Here is a 24,353-nt window from a genome sequence, read left to right as displayed (position 1 = left end):
GCCTTTAGTTTAGAGTTGAGTGTAGATACAAATGTATTGAAAAAACCCCGGGTATTGTGGTGTCTCATGCAGAAAAAGGGCTACATTCAAAGAGATGTACCTTTGAGAGATGTACTATTACAAAACAATACCGAAACTCTGTTTTTGAAGCTTCTACATTCAGTTTTTGCTGATTTCAGAGTATTAATTTTACCTCATTTGTTATGTTATTGAACTTGTCATAGACCTTGCACAAGAATGCTTTTCCACTTGGCAGCCATCTTGAAATAACTGTAGACTCCTATTTGTGCTGTTATTTTTGAAGAGTTTGACTTTTATTTCAATAGTCACCAGGGATAAAAGCTGCATAAACTAGAATCATTAGTCAAATGGGACTACAAAATTTAAGAAAAATAGATAAATGTTTAAGAACTTTCCGAATTATCTTTGCTGTGGTGGATTTCTCTCATATATTTCTTCTGTCTGTCAGTTGGGTGGACTGTCACCTCACCTCAAATGGTTGAAGCTGATGGCCAGCCTTCCTTATTTTGAAGATTATTTCTGTTTTTCTTCAAACTGTTTCCAAGTTCTGCTAAATGGGAATGGTTGGCTTTTCCACTTTAGTATTTCAAGTTCTTTATCTTTATCTGAAGTGAATTGAACAGTGGTTTTACACATTGCACTTTTTCACAAAAAGTTGCAGAATTCAAAGATTTGGCCTAAAGCGCTTCTAAGAACCATTCCATTTACCATTTGCTTTTGTTGAAGGAAAAATTATTTACAGATGATAATATTTTCTTACTTTTTTCTATTTCTAGGTGGGACAGTTAAACGGTTTGAGGGCCTCTGAATGAAAAACAGTATTAGCAGGTGCTAATCCAGTTCATGTTTTCCTGTTTTCTTTCACGTGGTTGATTATGCTCCAGTCTAAAGCAGGGAGGGCTTTCGGTCTGTATCCAAGCATGAGTATTGGGGCAACCGCAACACAGCGAGGAGCCTTTACATTGCACAGCAACATGCCATTACTGTAGGACTTCTTCACTTGTTTTTTTTTTTCTACTGAAAAACAAATTGATATTTCCTTGTGGCTTTATATACCCCAGTCTGTGATTGTGCTATGGAGTTGGGGAAAGTTCATGTGAATTTAAAGACGGTGCTGCTGACAATGATGATGTTCAAATGGGGTGAGTACAAACACACTTAACACTTGTTTTAGAGAAGGTAACAGATTACATTGCAAGAGTAATCACAGGGATATAAAAAAAACAGAGAACTATTTTAAAAATACATATATTTACAATATTCTTTAAGATATTTCTTTTTCTCAACATTTATTTGTTTATTTATTTGATAGTCCTGAGGAGTCCTGAGGATTCTCACTTTTACAAACCAGTAAGAGGAGCAGGTCCTAGAAATGCCATGAGTGAAAAGAAGTTTCAGGGAGGTGCTATATTGTGTTCTCAACAGTGACAGGACTGAAAACAATAAGTGAGAATATTGAGAAAACATAGGCATGTCCATAACCATTACTTTAATTACTAGGCTGTTGTCAGACAAATATATTTAGCAGATTTTTAAATATTAGTAGTTAATATGTGGCTAGATCATTCAATAGAGAAGTTGATTTGTTAGAGACAGAATTCCTCATTTGCTTCTAGTTTTTGAAAGCTCTATCTGTCAGATTTTACACATGATTGGATCTGAATGAGAGATTGTGCTCCTTAGTCATGCATTCCTAATCAGTGCAACCAGTTGACTGGAGAGAAGCTCATTCACACCTATATGTGCATGAAAGGAGGGCAAAAACAAGGTCACATCTTGGTCACAAAGATTTAAAGCACAAACCATGTTTTCAGCTTTTTAAAATCTCCCTTTTAACAAAAAGAAAGGCCCAGCAAATGCAGGCACTTCCTGAACACCGAAGAGAGCCAGAGTCCCACCACCAATCGTCACCAATTTCACAGAAAATAGGAAAACTCTAGAGAGTATCCTGAACAGATACTATGGGATTCAGGAATGGCAAACCACAGGAGTGCAATTCTACAAAATCTTAAACAGGGCATTCTTCCACCCATCCATGACATCTTCCAGCCATTGTTTCCACATAGCCTTTGCTGTTGTAAAGTATCCCATCCACTTCACACTGCTCATGCTCATTGTATCAGGTGTTTAGCTCCTCCTTGGCCTTCTTTAGTAATGATACTTATAATAAACGTAGCCTGTTTGCAGCTCTGGAGGTCCAGATCTCTAAATTAGAGTCCCAGCTTTGCACCCTCGAAAAACCCCTGTAGCCAGTTCAGCTGAAGGTAGCATAGCCCCTGTTAGCAGATTGTCCAGAGTGTAGTCCTAAACAGAAGCCCCCAGTACACTGCATCAACTCATTCATGTGTCTAATCGTTTTTCTCCACTCGGCAAAACACCTGCTGGGAAACAAACTCTGATAATTAAAGATTCTGTTTTGAGATGTGAAGCTGGAGACACCAGCGACCTTCCAAGGACCAGAAGGAAATTTGATGGAAATATGAAATCAGAGGTCATTAAATTAGTGTCTAACGTTGCCAAAACAATGTCGGACTCTCTAGTTTTCTCTGGTCTCCTCTCCAATCGCACCAGGAGTGACGTCTTCAGCCGCATGTTCTCCCTATATTGCAATAATCGCAAAGAAAACAGTATTAGTAGTATCCACAACTGCACAAAAGAGAAAATGTGGATTTTTAGACATTAGGTGTCTGTCATTTCTAAGCCCTTATATTACATGAATTAATAATTGATCACCAATCAATTTACTCTGCCTCACAGAAACCCAATTATTTTGTTAGTTTAAGTAAGTAAGTAAGTAAAATTTATTTATATAGCACATTTCACAGATAAAAATCACAAAGTGCTTTACAATAAGATCAGACATACAAGTTAAATTAATTAAAAGCCCGTTTGTATAAAAATGTCTTCAGCTGCTTTTTAAAGGAGTCAGTAGAGTCTAGACAGCGTAAAGACAACGGCAGAGAGTTCCACAGCCTAGGTGCCAGTGCCTGAAAAGCCCGATCCCCACGTGTTTTAAACCTAGTACGTGGGACCACCAGTAGCCTCTGACTTGAAGACCTAAGTGCTCGGGATGAAGCATGAGGTTTCAACAGGTCAGAGATATACTGGGGAGCTTCTGTCTGATTTCTTGGATTTTTTTATCTGTTTAAATGCTCAGCTCAGACAAAATAAGTATGGTGGGTGATTTTAACATCCATGTAGATGCTAAAAATTACAGCCTTGACACGGCATTTAATCTGTTACTAGACTCAGTTGGCTTCTTTCAAAATGTGAAAGAAACTACTTTAATCACACTCTAGATATGTTCTGACATATGACATAGAAACTGAATATTTAACAGTATTTGCTAAAAAACAAACAAAAAACAAAAAACCCTAACATTTAAATTTACAATAATGGATTACATTTCATCACAGTAGATGTCTTTCTGAAAGTGCTGCAACTGAATTGAACGATATAATTCATCCACTGTCATCTTCATTGTCTTGTGCCAACACAGTGCAGAGCAGATACCTGATTGGTACTCCCACAGAGGTTGATTATTTTGTTAATAATTTTACATTTTTACTCTGTATGACTCTGGATACTGTACGGAAAAAGAAAGCTTCCAATCAGAAGTACCTGACTCCCTGGTATAACTCTCAAATATGCACCTTAAAGCAGATAACTTGTAAGCTGGAGAGGAAATGGTATCTCGCTAATTTAGAAGCTCATCATTTAGCCTGGAAAAGCAGTTTTATTACTCTATAAAAATCCCTCCATAAAGCTAGAACATCTGACTATCACTGATTGAAGAAATTCAAAGCAACCCTAAGTTTCTGTTCAGCACTGCAGCCAGGCTGACAAAAAGTCAGAGCAAAGCAAATATTTAACGTTAACTAGTAATGGCTTCATGAACATCTTCGCAAATAAAAATTTAACCATTAGAGAAAAATTACTCAGAACCACCTCACAGATATATCATTATGCACATGCAAATCACTATTTTTTCCCCAATTGATCTTCAATAATTACTTCCTCCAAACCATCAATGTTTTTTTGGACTCCATTCCTACAAGACTGCTCAAAGAAGTCCTACCATTAATCATATTTGTTTCGGTCTCAAATATGATCAACCTATGTCTATTAATTGGCTATGTACCACAGGCCTTCAAGATGGCAGTAGCTCTGGTAGTGGACTCATTTCTTTGCTTGTCCTGCTAGACTTCAGTGCTCAGTTTGATACTATTGCCCATTATATTTTATTACAGCGATTAAAGAAAGCTGTATGTACACTGAAAAAAAGGGATTGGTCATCTCTTGGATTTATGTAAGCATCTTGCGTGTATTCAACACAATTGCCTCATGATTTAAAGTTAAGTGTAACTATATAGTGCAGAAACTACATGATATGCAGAGAGGGTATATTAAATTGTTCATATCATGTTCGAGTAAGTCAGTAATATAGCAATGTTAAATCTCGCTACACTGCACGTGATTTCATTGCGCACTTTGGATCGTGGTTTGAGGTAGGCTTCAATCTCAGTCAAGTCGAGCAGCCACCTTTACTTTTTTCGGTATACCGAAAAAAGGACATTAGGTGGTTGTTACATTTACAAAATTCTAACTTGTAATTTGAAAAAAAAAATGATTTCATGTTTCTATGGTGAACGTAATTAAATCATGTAGGATCTGTAAGAAATTCAACAACTTAATTTGTTCTTGTTGATTTGACATGATACAATCTAGTAAGAGTGGTTAGTTGCTGGACTCATGAGATTCACAAGGTCACATGAGATTTCAAACTGCAGGAAAATCACTGGAGTCATAAGAGGCAGACAACTACACACACACCACATGTACGCTATCGCTATTTAGATTGGTGGCATTGTGGATAGTGCTGTTGCTTTCTGGCAAGGTGGTCCTAGGTCCTAGTTTTCAAATCCACAACCTGGCTAGTTTGCAGTGGGTTCTTTCTGGTTATTCTGGTTTCCTCCCACAGTTAAAAGTCATGCAATTACAGTTAGGTTAATTGGTGATTCTAAATTACCCATGAATGCAAGTGCAAATGGTTGTTGGTCTCTATGTGATAGACTGGTGAGCTGTCCAGGGTATACCCTGCCTATCATTTTGGGGTTATGCCCCAGCCCCCCTGCAACCCGGATAAAGATAGGAGGATAGTGGTCATTGTAAATCCATTCAATTTTTATGTTAACCAGACTCTAGACTTTGTTGAACATTATGTAATATGAAGACAACAAGTAGTATTTAAGTGACCAAGTAGTATTGGGGTAAAAGTTATAGAATAGTGTTGGAATAAAATGACAAAATTGTGAAGGATTAAAATATTCCAAGAGCTCAACTTACTTCATCTAAACATGTTTCAATCACGTTTTATCAACACAAAAAGGTTTATTGAATATGAATAAGTTGTGTTGATTTAAGATTTAAGTTTCTGCCAAAGCAAAACAATTGTGTGCAACCAATGTCCACTATTGAATTAAATAAATCCAACATGCTCTTTTTTCAGTGTATTAAAGGTAATGCCTCCAGTGGTTTGAATTATATCTATCTAATATACTCCAATTAAATGGAGAATCCTTTTCACACACTAAGATTAAATGGTAAATGGACTGGTTCTTATGTAGCGCTTTTCTACTCTCACTGAGCACTCAAAGTGCTTATACAACTCGTGCATTCATCTGCATTATCTAAGGTTTTTAGTGCTTCTATCTAACATTCACTCGCATTCATACTCCGATGGATGCATCGGAGGGCAACATGGGGTTAGTATCTTGCCCAAGGATATTTGGCATGTAGACTGGAGGAGCCTGGGATCAAACCACCAACCTTCCAGTGAGTAGGTGACCTGCTGTACCACCTGAGCTACTGCCAGATTAATTATTGAGTTCCTCATAGTTCCACACATGCTTCCCTTAGGCAGTAGCATTTGAAGGCATTGCATACATTTTCACTGCTATGCAGATGACACCCAACTTTGCCTATCCATGAAACCAGGACAGGCAAATGACTCAGATAAAACTGAGGTTACTGTACTCCTTAAAATCTAAGAAATATGGTATCTAACCAGATGCTTACTCTGAATGGCATTACTTTGGCATGCAGTAACACTGTGACAAACTGAAACACACTTTGTCAGCGTGATGCTGAAAAACTGGTTCATGTTTGTATTACCTCTATCCTGGACTTCTGTAATTCGTTATTTTCCGTTATTGTCCTAAAAACTCCATGAAAAGCATTCAGTTGACCTAAAATACTGCAGCAAGAGTATTGATAGGAACTAAAAAAGAGAGAACATATTTCTCCTATATTGCCTTGCCTTCATTGGTTCCCTGTCAAATCCAGTATCACTTAAAATCACTTAAAATCCTGCTTTTCACATAAAAGGTCGTCAATAATGAGACCCATATCACTCCATAAGAACACATTGCTCTCAGACAAAATAAGAATGGGAGGCAGAGCCTTTAGCCTTCAGACCCTTCTTCTGTGGAACCAGCTTCCAGTTTGAACTTGGGAGACAAACACCCTCTCTACTTTTAAAATTAGGCTTAAAACTTTTTTTTATGATCAAGCTTATAGTTAGGGCTGGATCGGGTGACCTTGAATCCTACCATAGTAACGATGCATTCAGTTATTAATTATTATTCATCTCTGGCCCTCTCCCACAGCAAGTCTTGTCCTGTGTTACTCCCCTAACCCCAGTCAGTTGGTGCAGGTGGTTGCCCCTCCCTAAACCTGGTTATGCTGGAGGTTTCTTCTTGTGAACAGGGGATTTTTCCTTCCCACTGTTGCTCATATGGGATCATATGATTGTTGGGTTTTTCTCTGTTTCTTTGTATTATTGTAGGGTCTTTACCTTACAATTTAAAGTACCTCAAGGCAACTGTTGTTGTGATTTGGACCTATATATTAACCTGTTTGCTCTCGTGTCATCAGGCAGAAATGTAGTCAAATGCCTTTAGTCAAGATTGGATAAAACTGACATATTGATGTTTTTAACGAAACAAATATAGAAGCTAGCTCAGAGAACTCAATAGGAGAGAGGAAGTCTAAATAAATATGAGCAGTTACTAAAGTTGCTGTAGGTTAAGTTGTCATTTTTATTTTGTCATTAGTAGTTCATTAATAATCAGAGTTGTCTCACAGAAAATGATGACAAAATAGTGTGTGTGTCTAGGAAGAGAAAATTGTTTGTGATTGCTTATATTTGTGCCATAGGGAGTTTGACAACTAAGCTGTAGACTTTGAGAGCTCTGTATGCAAAGGAGGAGCGACCCAGCAACTTTTCTTTAATGTGTACTGGGTATTTTCAGCTTTGTTGAATTTTTGACCTTTTCCTCTGCATCACGTCTGACGTGTGTGTGTGTGTGTGTGTGTGTGTGTGTGTGTTCTGTGGGTTATCATAAAAAGTGGACATGTTAAAGAGTCAGTATTCACTTGTCTGTCTGAATGCATTTGCAGCTATTACTGCATCAACTCTTTTGGAAAGGCTTTCCACAAATTTAGGAGTTTATTAATTGGAATTTTCAACCATTATTCCAAAAACACAATTAAGAGGTCAGACACCAATATTGGATAAAAGCCTCCGCTCTAATTCATCCCAAACATGTTCTATCGGTTGAGATCAAGACTCTGTCCAGGCCAGCCAAGTGCTTTCACACCAAACTCGCTCATCCATGTCCTTATGGACCTTACTTTGCACGCTGGTGCACAGTCCTATTAGAATAGGATGGAGTCAAGCTATTCCCAAAAAACTGGAAACATGAAATTTTCCAAAATGTCTTGTATGTACCCAAAGGGTCACTTTTAAGTCTGACAAGTAGGGATGGAAATTTAGTAGAGAACTGGTTCAATTCCTTGGAATTATTAGCCTGCTTGGCTGCCAATTCTGCTTATTAGTTTCGCTTGCTCTTGTGCTACAGTCAGTTGATTATAGTTCATGTCCCTAAAGAGAAAAATAGTAGCATCCACAGCATGGATATGGACATTACTTTTATTTTTATTGTACAAAAGGACAAGAGAACAATGGTAAAGACCAAGGAGCTTAGAAAGAAAAGCGTCTGGACTTCTTACTTAAAAAAGTCCAGACGCTTTTCTTTCCAAGCTCCTTAGACTACGATGACCTGGATGACTGAGAACCTTCACAGGACAATGGTAAAGAGCAAACTGTGTCCAGGACAGACTTTGGTTTTTGCTATCAGCTTTGTGTTGATACATAAGTCAAAGAGAAAGATCATAGGTGTGATCTTATTAGAATAGGGATTGTGCTGGTGTGTGGGACTGTGGTCTATAGGTTTATGTAGTTAAATGGTAATTATGAGACAGTCCATTTTACAGAGAAACGTTTGTAGTAAGCACTGTAACGAATGACCTTCGCCTGGGAATAATTAAGTAACGCACTGCATTACTTTTTTTTTTAAAATGTGTCCAGCAGTTGTAACAAGCAGAATTATGATCTGAATGCTTTCTAGTGACAGACATATTTGCTTTGCCAAGAGAAGGACCTCTCTCTAAGTTCCTTTTGCTAATGTTTTTGTTTTATTTATTTATTTACATTATTTTATTATTCATATGTCTAGTGGATAACATGCTAGAGCACTTAAAGGCCAGATTCGTGAAAGATAAGAAGAAAGCAGAGAAATGGGCACTGGACACAGCTCCAAAATCCAAGGGTGTTGGTGTCAGGGGATCAGAGGCAGCATGCAGTTGAGGCCAGCTCCCCAAGCAAAAAGTCGAGGACACGGCCACAGACCCCAGACCCTCAAGAACTGCACGAACCCTCGTGGAGTCCCCACCAAACAACGAAGAATCCCAAGGCACTCCAAAATACAAACCCTAAGGGTGCAGGCCAGCAACCATGCCAAAATGCCCTGTCAAATCCCAAGGGGAGGAGAGGGGCAGTGGCGACCAGTGGTGACAGCAAGGAGAGCAATCCCCTGCATTACTTTTAGAAAACGTGTTCTGTGTAATATGTGTAATACAATGCTTTGTTTGAGTAACAACCTCAACATTGATGACAATATACATAAACATTTGACCACACACTATACAATTAATTTGCTCACATGTGATATCCTTGATATGCTGCTTGCCCATGGTGGTGACTTTCAAAGCGGAGCCATTGGGAATTCAATAAGAATCAATGGGAGAATTGATAAGGAATCAAATATCAGTAATGGAATCCGAATTGCAATTCCTATCTCTACTGACAAGCCAGATGGGGAGGAGGCAAGACTTCCTGCACCCATTTCCTGTACTATATCTGGAGCCTCAGTTGGCTAGTGGTTTGGTGCTAGGCTAACTGCGTATCAAGATCATTGCTAGTTTTGGTGTGTTCTTCTCCCTGCTGCTCGCCACTGGTCATTGTGGACAGCCTGGGTCTCCTTGGTATTTCTCTGTCCACCTCTGGCTCCCGGGGGGCATTGTTGGAGTCTCTCACTCTCATTATCAAGTACTTTTTATGACAAGCGCTCATACAGAGACACTCATATTCTTTTTCTCTCACTCACACACACACTCACACACACATACACATATGTATGTCTGTTTGTGTAACCACCTCTGTTTTGTTAAAGATGCAGCAACTTTTCACTTCTCCACCCCTTTTTTCTCTCTTTCTGTCTCATTTTCTTTTTCTGTTCCACGTCCTTTTATCTTTATGTTATTATCTCTTCTCTTTCATCAAAATGGCCCTCACCTCTTTTCAGCAACGGCTCCACTCAGATAATAAAATAAAATAAAAAGAGTGACAAGAGGAGCCTCTACAGAGCTTATCTTGGCAAAAGAAAATCTGTTTGGGGCAAAAAAGCATTCAGACCATGATTCTGCTTACTAAAACTGCCGAACAGAACCGGTTAGAAAATTTTTAAAAAAATCTTCTCTTGGCACAATGCAGTCAGACATATGTCGTTCTCCTAGCAACCACTAAGCCCGCACTCATCCATCTGTGACACGTCAGACCAAAAGGGTGACTAGCTCAGCAGGTAGAGCAGGTCACCTACTGATCAGAAGGTTGGTGTTTGATCCCTGGCTCCTCCAGTCTGTATGCCAAGTATCCTTGGGCAAGATACTGACCCCAAGTTGCTCTCCAATACATCCATTTCAGCGTGAATGTAGTTAGGAAGCACTCAGTTTAGTTTAGAGGAAAGTGAATGTTGTATAGAGTGCTTTGAGTACTCTGGGAGAGTAGAAAGGTCCGCTCCAACTATTACCATATTACTAATGAGCTGTATTGTAAAGTGCTACTGTTTTTCTAAATTAGTATGAAACAGTATGGATCGTTTCTTTGTTTTACTGCAATTGTAACACAACCTATGGTGGCAAATCTAAACTTTGGTAGGTTACTTGAGTGGAAACAAGCTAGAGGTTGAAGCTGTAAGCTATAAGCTCTTCGCCACCTGGAGATTACAAGAGCAAGGGGATTGACCCAAAGAGGCCAGAGGGATTACAACATGGAAAGGCTCTGGAGGCCTTCTGATGAAAGAGAGGGACAGTAACGCTGTCTAATTAATCTCAGGTATACATCAAATGAGTGAGAAAATGTGTAAAATATGAATCCAATCCAACTTTATTTATAAAGCACTTTAAAATAGCCAGCACAGGATCAGAGTGCTGTACAGTAAATAAGTTAAGAACAATAGAATAAAACAAAACAGCAAAAAATAAAACACATAATACATAAAATGACAATTAAAACAGCCCCATATTAAAAAACAACATAAAACAACACTGAGTCAACTAATAAAAAATAATAAAAAATAAACTGAAAAAACAACATGTCACGTAGTGTCAAAGGCCAGGGAAAGGTAAATGGGTGCTTTCTTATACAGTAATTTTTCTACTGTACTTAAGCACTCAAAGTACTTTGTACAACATGTCCCATTCACACATAAATTCATACAAGCGCTTCGCGTATCTAAGTGCTTTCTATCTAATGGTCACACACACACATTCACACTTTGATGAATCTGTTTTCAGTCTTCCCCAAGATTATTTTAGTTATGGAATAGCCAAAGATTCAAATGACCAACCTTCCAATTGTTCAACCTTTTCAGGCGCAACATGTAATAACACTATAATACGTGTTAAATTAAAAAGCCCTTTTAAATCTTTATAAGGTGCTTAATAAAAATTAATATGTTAATAAGAACTGAAAAAATAAACATATGTTAAATGTTTTGTGTGTTTATATGTTATCCTATAAAGCAACACACAATGCATAAGTAAATGTTTAATAATGAAATACTAAGTAAATTAGTTGAACTTATTAATATTGTTAAATTAGAAGTTTCCCTTCAAGAATATCCTACAAATGAATTCTAAATCTGTTTCTAATTCTAAAATTCAACACTCTCTGTTCACTTATTTAAAAAGAAACCATATTGTAAATATTTATAAATTTTATTACCCGTTAACTAAGGACTTAGCAAAGTCCTTATATTAAGCGTCAAATAGCTATGCTACTTAATATAGCCATGAGACTGGGAAGAGATGCAAATCCTTTGGACTTTGTTTCAGAATGGATATCCAGGCGTAATAAATCTCCCAAATCAAATAAGTAGAGCTACCAGCTGTGACAATCTGTGATGGGAGCAGCTAAAAGTAGCTTTTAATGTAGCTACTTATTTATTTCTATATTTATCCAACTGCTTCTTTATTTGTTAGTAGTAAAAAGGGACTACATCACAGCAATTTTTCTGCACAAGAAACAAAAGGATATAGAAGTGTTACTATATTATATTCAAATATACCAAAATACATATGCAATGTATGAGATACAAATTTAAAAAAAAGACAGACGTTTAGTATTATTGGCTATTTCACCTCTCCTTGATGTAGTGCTACAGAGAAAAGATAATGCAATACATTTGTTAAAATACTTACTGTTCATGTCAAAGTCAGCTTTATTATTAAAAACCATATTTACAGATCATACACAGGAATTTGAAAGTGCAATGCTCCCACGACCCGCAGGGTACACTAAACAACATAAAGATAAAAAGATAAAAATATAAACAACAATGTCCAACACAATCCGAGTGTTTGTGGGCAAGAGTTTGTGTGCAAGTGAGTTGGGGGAGTAAGTGAAAGGGCGATGTCCCCCTACAATGTGTAATTTGATAAGATTTATCGCAACATGTCTATGTCACTTAATTACTATGTTTATCCTATACTCCATCCTATATACTACATCAAGAAGACTTGAAGCTAATCTTGAATCCTTACAGCATCCTGGAGCACATCCAGCCTACAGGTGGCTAACACTCCTCTGGAGTCACTGTAATCTGGAAAGATCAAACGCAGTTAGTGTCTAATGTTTGGATTGAGGGCAGAAGGCACCTTAACCAGAACTGGAAATGGTAACACCCTTCTACTTTAACAGAGTGACTGTGGATAATGCCTGCCTTGAGGCCACACTTGAGGAGTTTACTTTTTTTGTGTGCATGGTTATTCTGTAAATAAGGCGAATTACAACATACTGATTAATTGTAGAGGCAGGGTAATAATACATTAAATAATAGGAATAATTAGTCAGAGTTCAAAATAATTCTAATTATTAAAATTATAATTTAATTCTAAAAAATCAATTTAAAAACATGAATTTTTTTAGCTCTGTCTGGGTTTGGGAGTTACGATCTCTCTTCTTAGATCATCATCCCCATGATATGGCTGAATGGATGGATGGATGTGTCTAAAGTCCATTCTCAAGACACAGATAAAAGACCTCAATAGTATTGGGGAGCTCGTATTGCAGTATTTTTCACAGTATCAGATTGATATTAGATTTTTGGGGGGGCATGACGAAAATATGTGCGAGTGATTGGTGTCCAAACTTCCACACTACCTCCAACATGGCTCCATCTTGTTTCCTCAAATTCTGATATATATTATTTTTATAGTCTTCTTCTTGTAGGTCAAAATGTCAGTTAATACATTAACCTGCCTGGATATCGGTAGTTTAATCTTTTTAGCATAGTATTTACTCATTTGTAAGTATCTGAAGAAAACCTTGTACTCCAGTCCACATTCCTGTAGCTCTGCAAACCTTTAAAAGTATCCTCTATGACTTAACGTGCAGACTGCTGTAATGCCCTTGTCCCACTACTATCTGAATCCACTATCATTAGATCTTGGTTTGAATTATGATCAAGGGCTACGTCAATATTTTTATATTGCATAAAAATACCACTTTGAATTAGGAAAGCCTAATCCTCCCTTCTGCCTGGATATAATGGACCCTCTGTCTTTTGCACATAAAAATCTCAAAATACCTTTATTGTATAATTTAAATTGTGTGTCAGAGATTGTATGGGGAATAGACTGAAAAAGATAGAGCAGTTGTGGTAGTATGTTCACTTTAATGTCGATTTGAGTGCCAAAGCATCTGGTTTTTGTCTTAACGGTGTCATGAATTGTGTTATACTTAATTAAGATATTATTAATATATTTAGTTACCTTAATCTTCCATTTGATCTAATATTTCTAGAAATTTCTTGGGACCACCAACCCATTCATGTCTATAATTGTTTTTCCCCACTCAGCAACACACCTGCCAAGGAACATGCTGCAGTTATTGGATAAACTTTTTTGAGACATGCAAAACAACAGCAACCATAGTGTCCATTATTTGTCTAGTGAACTGTCCAACATTGAGCGAAACCTGAAACTGCTGGCTAAGGATTAATGTAAATACCTTAAAACTGTAATTCATGTCAACAGTAATGACAACAGGTAACATGAATTGGAGGACACTAAAATTACTGCTGTATAACTTTTCCAAAACAATGTCAGACTCTATACATTGCTGGCTGGCTGAGTGTAAGAGTTTTAATCTTACACACCCCTTTGCAGCTCCTCTCCTCCCCTTATCTCCCCAAAACTCCATCCTGTAAGAGACTGTCTGCCCCCAGACCACCAAAAAAACATTCGAAATTCAGCAAAACCAATTTTAAAAAAGAACAATGTAGTATCTAAAACTGCACCAAAGAGTCAAACAGTGAAATGTGGATTTTTAAACATTAGATGTCTCTCTTCTAAATCTCTGTTAGGCCATCAATTAACTGAACTTACAAAATATAAACAACATAATTCTGAAATCAACAATAGCATACAGATTAAAGCTAAAGAGTATAATCAACATAGCCTGGAGAACATTTGCTAATAAGATGAAGTTAGCTAAATAAGCAATCTCACTCCTAGTGTATTTAAAATGTAGAATGGGAGGCAGAGCCTTCAGCTTCCTGGCCCTTCTTCTGTGGAACCAGCTTTCAGTTTGTATTTGGGAGACACCGTCTCTGCTTTTAAGATTAGACTTTTTGACAAATCATATAGTTAGGGCTTGATCATGTGACCCTGAATCTTCCCTTAGTTATGTGCGTAGGCTGCTGGGTGATTTTCATTCATTAGTTTATATAATAATATGATTAAGATATTATTATATCTTAATCATTAGTTATTATTAATATCTGGCCCATCTATATATACATACATAAACAATAAGATCAGATATAAGGATATTGCATGTTAAAACTGCACCTGAGTTATTTATGTACTATGCGTATATCTTTAGATGGGTACACATACATAGATGGTTATACAGTCATGTGCATACAGACAATACAGGAAGGGGCTCAGCACACAGCTTTGGGGAACTTCAGTGCTCAAAGTGAAGATGGTGTGCTTGTCTCTATCTTAACATTTTGAGGGTGGTTGATGAGAAAATATAATATACAGTTACATATTGAGGGGGCACTAGTTTGAGAGGTTTGTCTTAAGTTTGACTTAAGTGTTGTGTTTGTCTCTATGAGTAAGGGCTGTGTGTGAGAGCCACACAGACTCTTTAGTTGATCTTTTTGCTCAGTAGACAATCTGGTTTTGATCTAGATCAGCTGGGATGGATTCCTTGATGAGAGTGGGTATCAGTCATTCAAAGCATTTTGAAAAGGTTGGGGTAAGAACATTTTTTTTTTTTTGGGGGGGGGGGGGGGGGTTGTTCTTTTACATACACGAGGAATGGTGGGCAGTTTTGTCTTCATCTCTCAAGATTTCCAGATAAAGATCTGCAGATAAAGATGTGTGTGAGTACCTCTGCCAGTTGGTCGGCACAGGACTGTAGTGGGTATCCATGTACACCATTAGGAGAAGCTACTCCTTCTGTTGATCCAATGGAGAAACCATCATTCCTGATGAGTCAATAGAAAAGAGGACCCCAAATATTGGGCTATTGCAGCTATCAAATTGTACAAATAAGGTAAGTTAAGGTAATCTAGGATGCTGACAAAGTTGTTGGTTTGTACATGTTACATTTTCTTGGTATGATCTGTGATGGACTGAGCGCCCTGCCACATCTGCTGTCTGCTGCCAGTACTACAAAAGTCCTCTCCAATCCTAGCATGTAGTTATTTTTATTTTTATTTAATTTCTTTTAGCTTTTCTCAAGTCTGCTCTGGTAGTTCCATAAGCTGAGATGTCTTCTTATTTAAAGGTAGTGTCTCTGGCTGTGAGCAATCATTTGATATCACTGTTCTACTATGATTTCAGTTAGTCCACAGTGATGTAAAACTTGCTTCACTGGGCACAGTGTCAGTGATACTGGTGTTCTGGCGGTTTCCAATTCACGGTAGGCTTGAGCTTGGTGGTTCCTAGGTTATTCTTGAATTTCCAAACCATTTTCTCCTCATCCTTCCTTCTCAAAGTCATACATCCAGAAAAACTATTTGAACTGATTTATGTGATGTTTGAACTTGGAATTTGTGGTTGTTCAGGAATGCCTCCAAGAGACCTCTCCAGCTTGTATAAATCTACAATTCTCCTTTGTACATGTTTAATCTGTTCCTTGGACTTTAAAAATATACCTGATCTGACTGCATCACTTTCTAACTTTGCTACACCTGCTGTCACTGAAGATAACAGCATTTGAGATTCTAAATCTCAAGCTTTGCACAGAGCAGTTATGGAAGACAAGAAGTCAGACACAGATATAGAATAGAGAACTCAGTAGGCTTTTAAAAAATAAAGATGTGCAGACTAAATGCTCCAGTTCTAAAAAGTTCACAGTATGATTTGACATGGTGTAAAGAAGAAAACAAAACTGCACTGTAGGTGATGTAATCCCAGGTTGAGGTTTTGTGGTCTATGATTTTATAATGATGGAAGTTAAGATTTGTAGCATAGTATATTTACAGTCATTGATCCTTATTTCTTATAGTTTTGTACATTTGTCACACTTCCATGTTTTAGACATAAAACAAATTTTAAATGTTTGATAAATCACAAATTAATGTTGATTAACCAAAAACGATTTCGTTAATTACCAGTATCGTTAGCTTAGGGTACCTGTGGCATAAACATTACATTGGGTGGTGGTCTAATAAATTTATACACAATTGCAACTTGTGTATGCCACTTTTCACTATGATGAAAACTGGGAACATAAACTGCATATAAGAGCAAAAGAAAGAATAACACATGTAATCTTTTGGCTTGATTACTTTCTATTTTGTAACAGAATTTTGTAACAGAAAAAAATGCAGGCAATTTGTAATCATAACCATGTTTCTTTACTTTTATTATTTATCTCTCTTTTCTTTTACACTGTCACTCTGCTTCCCACATTCCTCTCCTCTGCAACTCAGTCACTTTTAATATCTTCCACTCCAGTGAGAATTTGGAACCATAACACTGATCAAAGAACTGGGGACCGGGAGGTAGACTGGGGTATTTTGGATAGTGTGTTGAGACTGGCCTATTTAAAAGGAATGTGAACTGATTCTACTGAGACCTAGTAGCACTGGCTGATGAGGGCACACATTAATATGTATTGAAAGAATTCACTGTACTTGCCCAGCCATTTTCCCTAGATATCCACAAATGTGAAAAATGGACTGATATTTAGATACTGCATATCTGCCTTAAATTGGCTTAAAGTGTTTTTCCATCGTAGGTTTTAGTTCCCATTAGTTATGGTCAATGGTCAATGGCCAAATGACGCTCACTGAAGCTTGTATTGAAGAAGGATCTACTAGATCTACTAGTAGAGGTGCTACTTGAAGCTTTTCAACACAGCCCTCTTTGGTGGCATCTGGTGGCCAGAAATATTAAGACCAGCCTGAATCAAAATGAACTGCTTCATCATGATTGCCTGCTCAAGAGAACTGATTTGACAGCTTCTGTTTGATATCATGTGACGATTCTTTGTGATATTGGGCTACCGTTCTGCTCCTGTGAACTTTTTTTTTAACAAAAAAAAAAGTTATTTAATTTAATAATTTTGATGAATAAACCATCCTTGTTTAGACATGGGCCATTTTTTGATCTTCCTTTGCTTGTGACTTTGTAAAAAATTGTCAAGTCTGTCTAGATTACAATTAAAATTTGAGACTAAACGTGCAGAGAAACACAAGGTCTTGACTGCTGTGGAGTGGTAGGGGGTATTTGAACTTAAAAGCAAAAAGGAATTTGAATCAAGATTTACACATTTAAAGACCAGCTCAAGAACAACTTTGTCATCGTAAAATTGAAAAAAAAAACCAAAACAGTAAATGATGAGGAGTTTATCAAAAAAATGTTTGGCAATATCCAGACAAACCAAGACTTAACAAAACGTAACACTTTACATTGCAGGAAATCTGTACAGTGGACAAACATATAGTTTTTCTCCTACGCTCTGATCGAGAGCTGTCATGTCTGCCACACACTCCAGTTACTCATCTTTGTATAGGTCATCTTTGTAACAAGACTTTGAGAATACAGAGGAGGTGGCAGTAATATGCTGAATGAAAGGGACTAGGTAAGGGAGTGATTTGACCACGGAGCTATATGTATGCTTGGAAAGGTTTAAACTGAAAAGAGACAATCTGACAGATTTTATAAAGGCTGTCCAAGTTTATATCTATTATGATGGATGAAAAAACACAAATAAGTACTAAAATACTAAATACTAATGCATCAGTATTCTAATAGGATAATAAAATCGGATATATTAGCCTGGAATGAAGTAAAAGATATTGAGAGTCTTTTTAGCAATTAGATACAGCATATTCTTCCTCTTCTTTTTCACTCACTTCTTCTTTACTAATATTCATGCTCCAATGAACACATCCGGAGCAACTTGGGGTTCAGTATTTTGTTCAAGAGTCCTTTCACATGTAGACTGGAGCAGCGAGGGATCAACCCACCAACCTTTAACACAGAGACCTAGAAAATGATCTGCTCTACACAGCCAGCCTGGAAATAAATCCAATTCCAAAGAAGTTGGGAAGCTATGTAAAATGTAAAAGAGAATACAATGACTTTCAGATCTCATAAATCCATGTTTTATACCCAATAGAACATAGAAGACATATTAAATGTTTAAACAGAGACATTAACTCAATGTATTTCCTTTTTTTCTCACAGGAACATTCTGCACAGCCACAGCAGACAGATGCTTGTCTGCACCCTGCCAAAATGGTGCTACCTGTGTGGACACAATGGATGATTATGCCTGTATTTGTGCCAGGGATGGGATGAGGTACATGGGCAAAAACTGTGATGAACTCTATGACGCCTGCTCTTTTGCTCCGTGCGAGGACTGCAGTAGTGTTCCTGGCACCACAGAGTACCACTGCATCTGTCCAGACGGACTGACAGGAGATAACTGCACAGAGGAGGTGGATGAGTGTCAGAGCAATCCTTGTTTCGAGCCTCGTTCTCTGTGTGTAGACCAGCTGAATGGCTACTTCTGCAGGTGTCCATCTGGGTATGGAGGACGAGACTGCAGGACACCTGTAACCGACTGCATTGATGAACCCTGCAAGAACAATGGAACGTGTTTATTACAACCCGAAGGGTTCGAATGCCATTGTGCACCTGGGTTTGAGGGAAAGACCTGTGAGGAAGATATAAATGAGTGTTCATCAGAGCCCTGTCAGAATGGTGCCATCTGTATAGATGGAGTGGGAGAATTTCACTGCTTCTGTGTCCCAGGTTTTCAGGGCTATAACTGTGAAATTGATATCAATGAGTGTGCTTCAAGACCCTGTGAGAACAACGCCACTTGCATTAATGAGAAGGACCACTATAAGTGTGAGTGCCTGATGGGCTTTAAAGGTACATTCAAACGTTGCATACACACACATCAAAGATATAGAGAGGAAAATTGTGTCCATATTACGTTATAGGCATATATTTCTGAAAAGGCCTAAAACTATACTAATACTAAAGTGGCTAAGGCCAATTACAATTTATTTAAATGGCACATTTCATGATATGAAAACTCAATGTGGTTAACAGAGAAAATAAAGACATCAGAACCTGCAAAGGTTTACAGTGCCTTGATGCAATGAAAACAGCAAAACAACAAAGCACCACAAAACAAAACAGTAGCAATTAAGTGTATGCATGTGTGAAAGGTTTTGAGCGTGTTTTTGAACGTACACAGAGTTGTAATGGCTCTCAAATGAGCAGGCAATTTGTAACAAAGAATATGACCAGAATATCTGAAAACGCACTCAGCAAACTGAGATATGGAATTGTTAAAAGATAATCACCAAACAGACTTAAATTCATGAGCCCAACTTAACCAAAGTTAATCCAAGTATAGGCAGAGGCAACATCTACGCTAGGAGTTCCCAAGGAGTGCTCTCTCACATAAAACAGACGTTCATTTTTAGAAATTATTCATCAAACTGAAATGTATTATGTGCTTCCAGCTACAGGTTGAGATGTCATTTACTTTGTATTCCTACCACTTTTAGGCAATGTGAACCAACGTCTCACATAGGCAAGACTTCCATAGTAGTAATAATACAGAGAAAGCAACAACAGTAAAAAATAAATAAAAACAAACAAACAAAAAACAGATGAACAAGCAGTTGGTGACAGGTGGAAGTAAAAAGCCAACAGCCAGCAGTCTGTTGGCTTTTTACTTACTTAGATGATGGGGCCTGATTATTTAAGACCTTGTATGTGATGAGGAGGATTTTGAATTCGATTCTGGATTTAACTGGGAGCCAATGAAGCAAAGCCAGTTTGGGAGGAATATGCTCTCCATCGAGTCTAATCAACTCAAGGCTTTTAGGACACCTTGATAATGATGAAAACATTCCAGACATGAAGTGATAAATGCATGAACTACTTTTTCAGTATCACTCTGAGACACAACATTTCTAATTTTAGAGATATTGTGCAAGTGGAAGAAAGCAGTCCTACATATTTGTTTAATATGTGCATTAAATGACATATCCTGGTCCAATACAACTCCAAGAGTGTTACTGGAGGCCAAGGTAATGCCATCCAGAGTAAGTATCTGGTTAAATACTACCGGTATGTTTAACCAAGACTTTTAGGACTAAGTACAAAAATCTCAGGGTTATTTGAATTTAGAAGTAGGAAGTTAACCTGCTTTCCAAATTTCTTCTGAGATTTTTGCACTGGTTCCTTGTATATTTGCTCCCAATTTCACAGAAAGTTTTCAGGGTCTTTATAAATATATTAACTCTTCAGTTGTGCAGAAGCTAAAGAGTCTTTATGTTTTGTACATAACTGCAGCAAGGTGCTACCTTAAATCAATGGACCACGGGGATTACCTTTTTAATTACAAAATGTATTGTGAAAAAGTGGAAAAATGAAAGAACCTCCACATGGTTAATGCGCTGACAAATAAACTTCAAAAATATGTATTTCAACAGTATATGTTACCACTAATTGTGGTCTGAACAGAAACTGGTTAATTTGATTATTTGCTTAGTCCACACATAAATTTTTGTTTCATATCACATACTCATTTTCACTAAGAATGCATCAGTAGGAAGACCGGTGCTCGCTCACATCATAGAGGCATTTCTGCTTCTGCTAATTCTATTGTTTTGTTTGTCGTTGATAAACTGGGCACAGCAGCACAGAGAGTATTTTAAGCATTTAGGTTAGATTCATCTGTCATTCAATTAGTTTGTTTAAGGATTTTACCAGAAGCTTTTAATCATGAAGGGTATCTGAAGACGAGAAAAGACACACTAATGTTGATGGTCACTGATCTCAATGGGTAGTTGATTGTGCTTTGTTTTCTTGACATGACAACTTATTATTCTTTCATCGCTTTGATTTATCTCCTTTGCTTGACTCCCCCCTTCTCTTCCAGGAGTCAACTGTGAGACTGAAATAGATGAATGTGAGTCAAATCCCTGTCGCAACGGAGCCGATTGTCATGACCTCATAGGAATGTACTCTTGTGAGTGTCTACCTGGATTTGGTGGCATCCACTGTGAAGTTGATGTTGATGAGTGTGCCAGTATGCCCTGTCAGAACAGTGCAGTCTGTCATGATATGATTAACAGGTAGGCCAGTCCATCTGTAGCTGCCACAATAGCATAGACCATGAAATACTAAAGACAGATGCTAGAAAGCTACCAGGTTACTGTTTTAAGGAGCTGATCACACCCACTAAAGGCAGTAGTCGAGTAGTCACACTAATTCTGTCAGTCAGCACTAATGATTTGTGCAAGAGTTTGATTTGTGCAGGAGGCTGTTAATACACAACATACAGTTTTAACATGAGGAAAGCAGTAATATCATATACTATAATGTGTGCTTTTTTGAACATGAAAAATAGACATAATAATCATAATAACTTAACATATTTAAAAAAAATCCTTGTACCTTATTTTAGATAGGCTCTTTATTGCCATTGTGCAATTTTGTTCAGCAAAACTCTTTGATGGCAGTCTTTTTCAAAGCAGCATATAGAATAAATGATATATAAAAAAAAGAAAAGAAATAGGAGGTACTAAATTGACTATTACTAGGTAGTTTGAGTTCAATAGTGCAATTATGAAAAGAAAAATAATAATAAATATCAGACAAATTATGGCTCATGTGACTGTCCAATGAATGTGACGTGTTGGGTGTAAGGTGCAATTTGCCAGTCCAGCTCAATCTTCAATCAGAGCTTTCACAGCCCTTGGAAAGAAGCTGTTTTTCAGTCTTTCTGTGTGTGCTTTATTGACCCCAAGCCTGCTAGAGGGGAGGGAATCAAAAATCATCACAGTACAGAAACAGTACTAGTTGCCTCTGACAGTGGACTCATCTGTGTGGCTCTCTTCCACAGCATGTCTTTTATCCTGTCTTCCTTCTCTCACCCTAACCGGTCGCAACAGATGGCCGACCCTCCCTGAGCCTGGTTCTGCTAGAGGTTTCTTCCTGTTAAAAGGGAGTTTTTCCTTCCCACTGTCGCCAAAGTGCTTGCTCATAGGGAGTCATATGATTGTTGGGGTTTTCCCTGTATGTATTATTGTAGGGTCTACCTTACAATATAAAGCACCTTGAGACAACTGTCGTTGTAATTTGGTGCTATATGAATAAAATAAAATAAAATTGAATTAAATTGAATTGAATCTCTGGGCTTCTCCTGCTAAGCCTCAGTGCTCAGTTCGATACTGTTGGCTGTAATATTTTATGGCAGCTATTTGAGTATACAGTAGGTCTTGTGAGCTGCTGTGCTGCAGTGGTTTGAATCATATCTATCTAATAGACTCTAATAGATATGAATAAACTCATATCTTTATGAGATTATACTCCCGTATCACCCTATGAGAGCACTTTGCCCTCAGATTGCGGGCTTACATTATAAAATGATGTAAAAATCTGGGCTTCCAATGTGCAGTATTTAACATTTTAGTCCTTGTAAGGCTCATTTCATTTTGTCATGTTAGTGATGTCATTATCATTGTTTCTATTATCATAGCTACTGCACTAATGTGTAGAATACCCTTTTAACCACATTCACCATGCTCATATGCTTATTTTATATATTTATTTTAAATGCTGGGCTACCTCACGATAGAAATTGTTACATTATAGCTGTCAAAGATATTCAGCATTCATCTATTGCAAGTTAGCTATAAACATTACAATACTTATGTGATGTAACTTAATGTGATGTAACTAAATGTAATGCATCTTAAATGTAACACAATTAAAACTTTAATAATTTCTGCTTAAGTTGCTTCAGATCAGATAATGAATTTCCATGACCTCAAATTACTTTTTTATGTCATTAACTTCCACTTAGCTCTATAAGCTCAATAATATTGTTATTCTCTTAAGACAAAAATGCCTTCAATCTGCCTATATAATTCACTATCAAATATGTGTTTATACATAACAAAGTTTTTTTTGTTTCTTTGTTCCACGCTCTCTGAATGTTGATATCCTTGTGTCTTTTACAGCTATGCATGTGACTGCTCTGATACAGGATATGAGGGCAATCACTGTGAGATTGATATTCCTGAATGTCTGTCTGATCCCTGCCAGCATGGTGGTACTTGTCAAGAAGGGGTCAAAGAATACACCTGTCTCTGCTGGCAAGGTACTGATCTACAAGCTCCAGACACAACAGTACAAACTGTGAATGCCTCTGATGTTCACGACTCTCTCTAATAACACCCCCATCTGTTTTTGTTGTTGTTGTTGTTTTTGTGTGTTTTTTAACCAAACCACAATGAGATACTGGAATTGCCTACAGAAGAAATCAGAGTTGCACTTCACTAAATCAGAGTCATGTTTTTTTTGTGTGTTTGTTTTTTAAATATTTTCAGTGTGTGACGCACACCTTTTTTTCTCTCTAGGTTATGAAGGACCAAACTGTGAAGCTGATATAGATGAGTGTGCTGATCAGCCCTGTGAGAACAATGGGGAGTGTTTTGAACGCTCTGATGCATCTCACTGGGAGCTAGACTGGGAGCTGAGCTTTGCAGATGCAGCTGGATATATTTGCCAGTGTCAGTCGGGATTTGCAGGTCAATAAAAGTAAAGGAATCAGTGAGCAAAGAATTATCTATCTATCTATCTATCTATCTAGATAGATAGATAGATAGATAGATAGATAGATAGATAGATAGATAGATAGATATTGAAACTACTGACAATGTTATATTTTGTTTGGCATAACAGGAGAGAACTGCTCTGTCAACATTGATGAGTGTGAATCTGAACCCTGTCAAAATGGAGGCATTTGTAAAGACAAGATCAATGGATATACCTGCACATGTCCTGCTGGATTTTTAGGTGGGTCTTATAATCTTGTAATACAGAGACAGAATTCCCTGTCACACTCAAAATTTAAATTCTGTATTAGTGTGTCTGTGTTTCCTAGTTTATAGTGAATTAAACAAAAGGTGACCATTCTCTCTTATAAAAATAAATTAGTAATACATGCACACAATTAAGCAACATTGGATTTCAATTCTGTTAAAAACAAACAAATGAAAAAAAGTCTTTGTCTCCTGGGATTTTCACCTTGAAGATGAGGAATATACTCCTGTGTGTGACCTTTACACAACTTTCTATTTTTTACT

At 37.4% G+C, this 24,353-nt stretch overlaps 1 protein-coding gene and 1 pseudogene across 1 annotated transcript in view; both read left to right on the top strand.

The window, feature by feature from the left end:
• Positions 1 to 960: 960 nt before the first annotated feature.
• Positions 961 to 24,353, top strand: part of crb2a (crumbs cell polarity complex component 2a) — a 41,696-nt gene continuing 18,303 nt past the window's right edge. Inside the window, exons 1-6 of the mRNA XM_084936053.1 lie at positions 961 to 1,163; positions 18,418 to 19,110; positions 21,140 to 21,335; positions 23,226 to 23,365; positions 23,625 to 23,795; positions 23,950 to 24,063. Of these exons, the coding sequence (XP_084792179.1) occupies positions 1,097 to 1,163; positions 18,418 to 19,110; positions 21,140 to 21,335; positions 23,226 to 23,365; positions 23,625 to 23,795; positions 23,950 to 24,063 (1,381 nt within the window). The 5' untranslated portion in view covers positions 961 to 1,096. The remainder of the gene's footprint in view (positions 1,164 to 18,417; positions 19,111 to 21,139; positions 21,336 to 23,225; positions 23,366 to 23,624; positions 23,796 to 23,949; positions 24,064 to 24,353) is intronic.
• On the top strand, positions 1,983 to 5,329 carry LOC146384179 (uncharacterized; annotated as a pseudogene).

This window comes from Perissodus microlepis, chromosome 7 (assembly GCF_051167445.1).
Source record: "Perissodus microlepis isolate ML-2025 ecotype Zambia chromosome 7, ASM5116744v1, whole genome shotgun sequence".
NCBI lineage: Eukaryota > Metazoa > Chordata > Actinopteri > Cichliformes > Cichlidae > Perissodus > Perissodus microlepis.
Note: the sequence above shows the minus strand (reverse complement) of the source record. Positions and strands in the feature narration are given on the sequence as shown.